The 7,591-nt window shown below is 32.6% G+C and overlaps 1 protein-coding gene across 1 annotated transcript in view; it reads left to right on the plus strand.

Moving 5' to 3' along the window:
• The first annotated feature begins 7,120 nt into the window (after positions 1-7,120).
• Positions 7,121-7,591, plus strand: part of LOC108753194 (monocarboxylate transporter 9) — an 11,786-nt gene continuing 11,315 nt past the window's right edge. Inside the window, exon 1 of the mRNA XM_018494578.1 lies at positions 7,121-7,280. Within this exon, the coding sequence (XP_018350080.1) occupies positions 7,142-7,280 (139 nt within the window). The 5' untranslated portion in view covers positions 7,121-7,141. The remainder of the gene's footprint in view (positions 7,281-7,591) is intronic.

Consider the following 7,591-nt stretch of genomic DNA (forward strand, 5'->3'; position numbering starts at 1 on the left):
AAACTTTTTCTATTTTATATTTATACCTATATTTTATTTTATACTTATATCTATATTTTATTTTACACTTATATCTATATTTTATCTTATACTTGTATCTATTTTTTATTTTATATTTATATCTATATTTTTATTACAGAAATTGCTGGAAATAATTTCCTTTCGCATCGATGTCACATGGATTGTCGAAGACGTTAAAAAATTTTCGAAGTATTTCATATTTTTTCATACTCAGCGATAATACGATTTGGGAGTACTTTCACAGTAGCAACAGGAGGATATCATATACTCGTATGAGGATCTTAAGATGTCCTCACTTAAAACGTCTTCTAATATTAGAGGGAGTTGCGCTCCCAAAAATTGTCTGTAGTTGTTACTATTAAGTGTAGGTAGGAGAAAAATCGGTCCAAGAAGGAAATCTCCTATAATATCAGCCCATACATTGCACGAAAGTTTATGATACTGAGATTCAATAATACCATATATATATCGTATGACCATAGATGATTATTATGATAATTTATAGCATCCTGCGAAAAATTTGCTTCGTTTGAAAAGTATCGTCACTTCAAAATTTGAAAAAGTACACTGTTGCAAATACCACTGAGCAAAAATTATTCGTGATGGATATTGATTATTTATTTTCTTCTTATAGAATTAAAAAAATTTTTTTCAGAATTTTTTAGTACTGCATTTTCTTATTAGCAACAATTTGCAAAAATTCTCAGAACTTTATAGGAAAAAAAAATAAACATTTTTGATCTCTCGCTGTTTTTCTGTAAATGATAGTATTTGAATAAAAACTTATTGAAAATCAATATTTAGCGATTTTTAATAAATAATATTTTATTAACTATTGCGAAAATTGCAAAATGGTACAGGATTTTTCGACTCACAATCAGTTTAATCCACTCTACCTGCCTATATGAGCGTTGTTGGCAAAATTATCAAACATCGTGTATATACATTCATATATCAGTTTTTGAACTTTATTTCTTTACTAAAAGATAAAATTCTGACTTCTCTTTAGGATATTTAATGCATATAATAGCACTTTTTATTGACATAACTATAATAGTGTGTACTCAGTGCACTTTAAAGCCGTTGTACACAAATCAACGTAAAGATGTATGTTAATAAAAATATAAAAACGAGTTAAACCGCGAAATCCCCAATACATTTTATTATGCTATTTGACAAAATATACTTTGGGCATTTTATTAATTGAGATATCTCATTTTTATCTTCAGATTAGAGAAATGTACAACGGTTTTAATACGCATTTGCCAATGAAAAACGCTATAATATTCTATTAGTGTTAAGAAAAAAGTAACGAAAAAGTAACGATTCATTACATCTTGAGTAACGATAACGAATTATTTCTTAGAGAAAAGTATGGTAACGAGTTATATTTATAAGGTAACGTTGCCAATTCTGATTAATAGTACACATCTAAATAGAATTATATAGCTGGGCTAATTCAGTTTGTAATCGAAACATGAAAACATTTATAACTCAAATAATGTTACGGAAACAATATCACGAATAGAATAAATATCTGTATGAATTTTTGTGTTGATTTTTGTGTCATGAATTTATTTCTAAAGTTAGTTAGAAACAGTCGGTATATGTATCCAAACATCCTATCATCTATCGCTCAGAAAACATTTCATTTAATGATCCTTGTCATCATGATATGCTGGTACCCTCTTTGCTGATATATTACATCTAATCAAGATCATTAAATTTTTACAATTAGCTTCTAATTTTCTTTCTTTGAGGATAATTTTATGAGAAATGTAATCCATCACAAATTACCCCGCTTGAAACATAATGTTAAAATAGAATTAGCTCTCAGAAATATCTTCGATATGTTATATATTCTTTATCTTTTATATTTCTTCAGAAATCGAGTTACATTATGTTCAAGGGCATTAATTTCAATATTTAATCTATTATATATAGATAAGATGATACAAGTCCTGTAAATAAAACCAAGTCTTAAAATTTTTTAATGTAATAGAATTGAGAATCTTCAGAATTTTTAATGTAAGAATAATACATCTGTCATAGTGCATTCAACTTTCAAAAAGTAACAATGTATAAATAAATCGAACGGAATAAAATATAAAGCTAATGAAGACCAACGCAGACATTACTGCGTAAAGTTTAAATATTTCAGTAGAATATTACGTAAATAAACATTTCGATAGTAGTTTTTGTAGGTCTTCCTCGGTGTAATTGAGATAAATAAAAAAAAAACGAAAATAAAAAAACATGAGTTGTTATTGCTGAAATATATTATAAATATATATGTGTGTATGTGTGTGTGTAAAAAAAACATAAAAGAAGGCAACGATAAGTATTTCAAAAAACATAAGAGGGCAATTTTTTATTTGTACCAATTTACATGAAGAGGATACAAACTGTATAGTTGAAAGACGCATTATCTATGTAATATTTTACTAATATTTAAATTTTTTATAATATTTAAATATTTCAATTTTTTATGCATCAATTGGCTTTTTATATTTCATTTCATTTCATTCAATATCTCCAGAAATATTCAAGCATATCTATTGATTAAAAAATGAAATATCTAGTGTATACGCTTTTATCATATACACATTCCTATTATTTTAAATATAAACTATAAAATATTACTTTCTTGCTTGAAAATAAATAGTCTACATAATTTTAACAACATGAACTTTTTTAGATAACTCTACTATTAGATAAAAATGATATCTCGCTAACATCCCATGTATTATTCGTTTCCTAACTATTCGTGAAGTGGGACAGCCGGTGGCATGTGCACGATTCGAATGATAAATACTAAATTCATGAGTGGTAACTATGACTAACGCTATGGCACGCGAAATCCTACACCTCTCGCCTTGCGCTTCCACGACAAATTTTCCATTCTCTGGTATTCAATCCATTCGCTCTCTCCTATCGCTCTCCTCTTCCCGCTTTTAAAACTCCACAAGGTCGAGTGGCGACGTGAACAGAGACGAAATTAAGTCAAGCGCACGTTGTGCGATCCGAAAGCGAAGATTACAAGAAATAATTTTTGACAAACTCCAATTCACAGTTCATCTGATCACACAAAACACGCAGAAGAGACATGTGCACAGCTTTCTTTTCGTTCACTTATTTTTTCATAAAGCTGTTTTAAAAAGTTCAATTAAAGATAAATGATCCTTATCAATCCTCCATTTCTTTTTTGTGTTTGGGACGCGATAAGAATTGACTTAATTGCACTTAACGTTAGCTAATATCTACTTGAATGGTTCGTAACATAAAACTACGCATGGAAATTTACCACAGTTCGTTTCTTTGTATTCCATACGTGGTTTCTTAGAAATGTAAGATAGATTCTTAAAAGTCATATAGTCCATACATATATGTAATATACAATACAGTTCAAGCTAAAAGTTCGAAAATACTTTTTAAAAATTGACATTTTTAAGGTTACTTATTCAAATGTCTATAATAATGTGTTTTTTTTTAACAATAATTCTTTAGAGTATACTCGATAACTATTGTTCAATTTGAAGAATTATTGTTCCGGAAATATTATGATTATTTGAATAAGTAATCTCAAAAATGTTAATGTGTCTCATTGTCCACGTATTTTATTGTATTTTTCAAAAATGTGAATTTTTGAAAATTAAGAAATAACTTCTTTATAACCACACTTTACACCCATTCTGTTAAGATATTATAAGATTTTTGCATAATATAATCTTTTTTGACAAAAATTGTCAATAAGAGATTTTTAATCAATCAATTTTTAATCAATCATCAACCATAACTGACTCTGCTTTTATTTAAAAATTTATAGATATATATATATGTATATATATGTATAAAACGACATCAATTTTTATGTGACGCTATTTTTATTTAAAAATGTATGCTTCTTTTTGTAGCTGCAGTAACTTTAGCGTTATTAATAGAAATAATAGAAATAATAGTTGTTAATTTTTAAGACATGTTGGGAAACATAAGAAAAAATTTATATTCAAATAAAAAAGATAATTGTTTGAAAGATAATTTTTATATGGAAAAAAACTACATTTTTTGGCAAGATTATTTTAATTTTTTTTTACAGTTTTGCACATTTTCTACGTCCTATTTTGACCACTTTAGTTTAATAATTTGCTATACCCGGGAAAAAATGTTTCACTATATACAATTATATAAAATTATATAAAACTATATATAATTATATAAAAAATTGACATAGTTTATATACAATTATATATAATTATATATAATATACAAAATATGTATATATAATATATATGTATTTTTTTTTCCCCCAAGTATATATGTATTTATAATAATCTCTCAATTATATTGTCCTCTTTTTTTATATTGAAGTAGTAGATTTATGCAGGGTTGAAAATGTTACGTCATGAAAGTAACGTTATAATTATTTTTTGTAAATAGTAACTCATTACTGTTACTCATTACTGTTGCTTGTTTTAAATATTAATGTTAATAATAAGAGTAAATTCCAATATTTACTGCTAATACTGAGAATTTATAGTTTACGTTGTGCGCGCGCGCGCGTCTGTGTGTGTGTGTGTGTGTGTGTTTTAAATACATATACATATACATATTGACAGTGATTATCGGAATGCAACCTCTAAAGCCGCTTTACACGATCTATAATTTACAATAGAATTCGAAATAGAATTATATTTATAATTGTGTATATTAAATTATAAATACAATTACATATATATTTATATATTTATATGATGGTAACATTTATAATTGTACACATATATTTGTTTGCCCATCCGATCGAACACGATTCTATTCATAGCGTTCATAGATTTTCAATTTCATTATACCAGATATAATTGACTAATCATGAGTATTTTTATTAATAACGTGCATATTTGATGCGTCTTTTATATATATTTATAAAAGAGAACATTAGTTTTAAATTTATAATTCTGATTATTCATATGTTTTCTTTACTACACGATATATAATATTATAAATACGATTCTATCTCGAATTCTATCGCGAATTATATAACATCATCTAAAATGGACTTAAGATATGAAGTACAAAGCACATTTTTTGATATTTAAATTTCTATTATAAAATATTTCTAATCTATAAATAATTATATATATATATATATAATGTGATCCATTAAATAATTATGAGGATAATAAGGAATATTAAAGTAACGATACAAGATTGAATTTGTTATCGTTATTATAAAAATGTTACAGACAGAAAAAATAATAATCGTTATCGAAAAAAGTAATGAAAACACGACGTTATGAACAACGTATTACTTCCCAACGCTAAACTTGCGTATACAATCTCAGTGTTTAAATATTTACATTTTATGAATCTCATACGAGACCCCGATTAATGAAACTTGCTTTCTCTCATCATCAGCTATAAAATAGCTTGTTTCTTTTGCCTCTTCTTTTCTTTAATTTCCTCATTTCAAAATATTTTCTACATACATATATTATCTTCCGCTATGTGTGGTAACATTTATCAACAACTGTAATTACCGATGAATGTTTACCTGTGATAAGATAGACTAAAGTAACATAATTTCAAATAATTTCACAGTATCGATATACACTGAATTCCTCCCGAAGTCACAATGATTGATGCATTTTATCTTCGATCTATGTCGGTTTCTCTTAATTCTTGAACGAAAACATTTCTATAGCCCCGACTACGTCAACGTTACCGCATTGAAGGAATTTAAATTACACCCTTATTGCAGATATTACGGAAATAAGAAAAAGACAACAATATCCAGGATAAAGAAAGAAAGAGAAAGAAAAAGGGAAAAACTGACTGAATCCACGACAGTCTGCTGGAAGGACGGAGTAGGAATATACAGCTCCACACATCAATAGAAAGAGAAGGAGAAGCTGTAACTCCCTTGCGAGGCATGTGTGCATAAAAGATAAGGTTATCGCTGGAACGAGCGAGTGAACGAGAGAGAGAGAGAGAGAGAGAAGAAGAAGAAGAAGAAGAGAGGGAGAGAGAACGGCGAGCGCGAAGCGGGGATTGACGAGAAGGGAAGGGGGGACAGAGCGAATACTCGACGCCCCTGCGTCGTGACACACAGCTGATCAGTCGGCTCGTGACGCACAGTGACGTATGCATCAGTACGCGTGTCACGAGTGCGTGGTTGAAGCCGCGCGTACACACGTATGAAGCACAGGATGACCGCGACAGTCTGAGGGCGAGGTTTATGTGCGTGCATTGGTGTCGCTCCGCGTTCTCTATGCGCTTAGACGACGACGACGACGACGACAACGAGGACGAGGACGAGGGCGAGGAGGAGGAGGAGGAAGAGGAGGAGGAAGAGGAGGACGACGACGACGACGACGACGAGGAAGTAATCGGCGAAAACGGGTGGAGACATCGACGAAGGCGGCGAGATTGTCCGGTGAGGGCGGAGGAAGAACAGCACGGTTGGGTCGATCGACGGTCGGCTGACGGGGTCTATGACTGGAACGGCGGTGGCGGATGATCGTGAAGACGGTAGGCGGTGGAGGCGCACGAGGACGGACGACGACGCCGTTGGCACGCACGGGTTCATGACACGGCCCCGCGAAGAAGACTCGCAGAGCGACGCGCAGTGCCGTTTTCGCGCGGAGCATTGACGCGCGCCCCTCCGATGTCATCGTCGCGGCATCTACCTATCCGCGTTCTGAAGAAGGGGCAGATAGATATCTAAAGGAGAGAAGCAGGAAGGAAGAAAAGAGGAGAGCGGCTATTGCCCTTATCTTCTCTCTCTCTCTCTCTCTCTCTCTCTCTCTCTCTTTCTTTCTCCCTCTTTGTTTCGTCATCTCTAATTTTCCCTCCCTCTCGGTCGTTTTACATTTATCTGTTGCCGCTTCGCGCCACTGTGTTTAGTCTCTCACGCACGTACGTACGCGATTATATTTATTCCCCATAGTCGGCAATTGGGCCCTCCCGCGCCCGCACCACCCCCCCCCTCCTCAGCCCGATTTATCTCTCCCATGCTTCCGTACCCCGTACGTGTGTGTACGATACGGTAGCCGCGTGTGTCAATTTAGTGTATTTATATATTTTGCATGATACGCGCGCGCGCGAGAGCCGCGGTTAAAGGTCGATGACGATGCAACGGGTTCAAGATCAGGACAATGGAATCAACATTAAGTTCGGCCCGAGCAAACCCCGGAAGGGCGACTACAGACTGGTGTCGCAGACCTCCAACAATCAAGATCGTCACAATGGGACCAATAAATCAGGTGAGCCAGCGTTGTCGATAATGAACATGCCCGGAAGAAAGCGCCTCATTTTGCTCTGCCCTGTTTCGTACAAATCGATATTTTTTTGGAAAATCTAGAAAATCAGAAAATATAAGGGATGTATTCTAAACGTTTAGTCAAGCAGCGAACAACATCGTCGATATTTTTACGCGAGCCATCCTTGCTGTAGTTTTCCGCGTAAAACGGAAATAGGGAAGGCGTTATTTAAAATTCATACGAAATGTCTGTTGGTATTTCTAACATATGTAAATATGTACTGAAACTCGCAGGAGAAAATTTGCCGTGTTGTT

The sequence above is a fragment of the Trachymyrmex septentrionalis genome, unplaced genomic scaffold (assembly GCF_001594115.1).
Source record: "Trachymyrmex septentrionalis isolate Tsep2-gDNA-1 unplaced genomic scaffold, Tsep1.0 scaffold66, whole genome shotgun sequence".
Lineage (NCBI taxonomy): Eukaryota > Metazoa > Arthropoda > Insecta > Hymenoptera > Formicidae > Trachymyrmex > Trachymyrmex septentrionalis.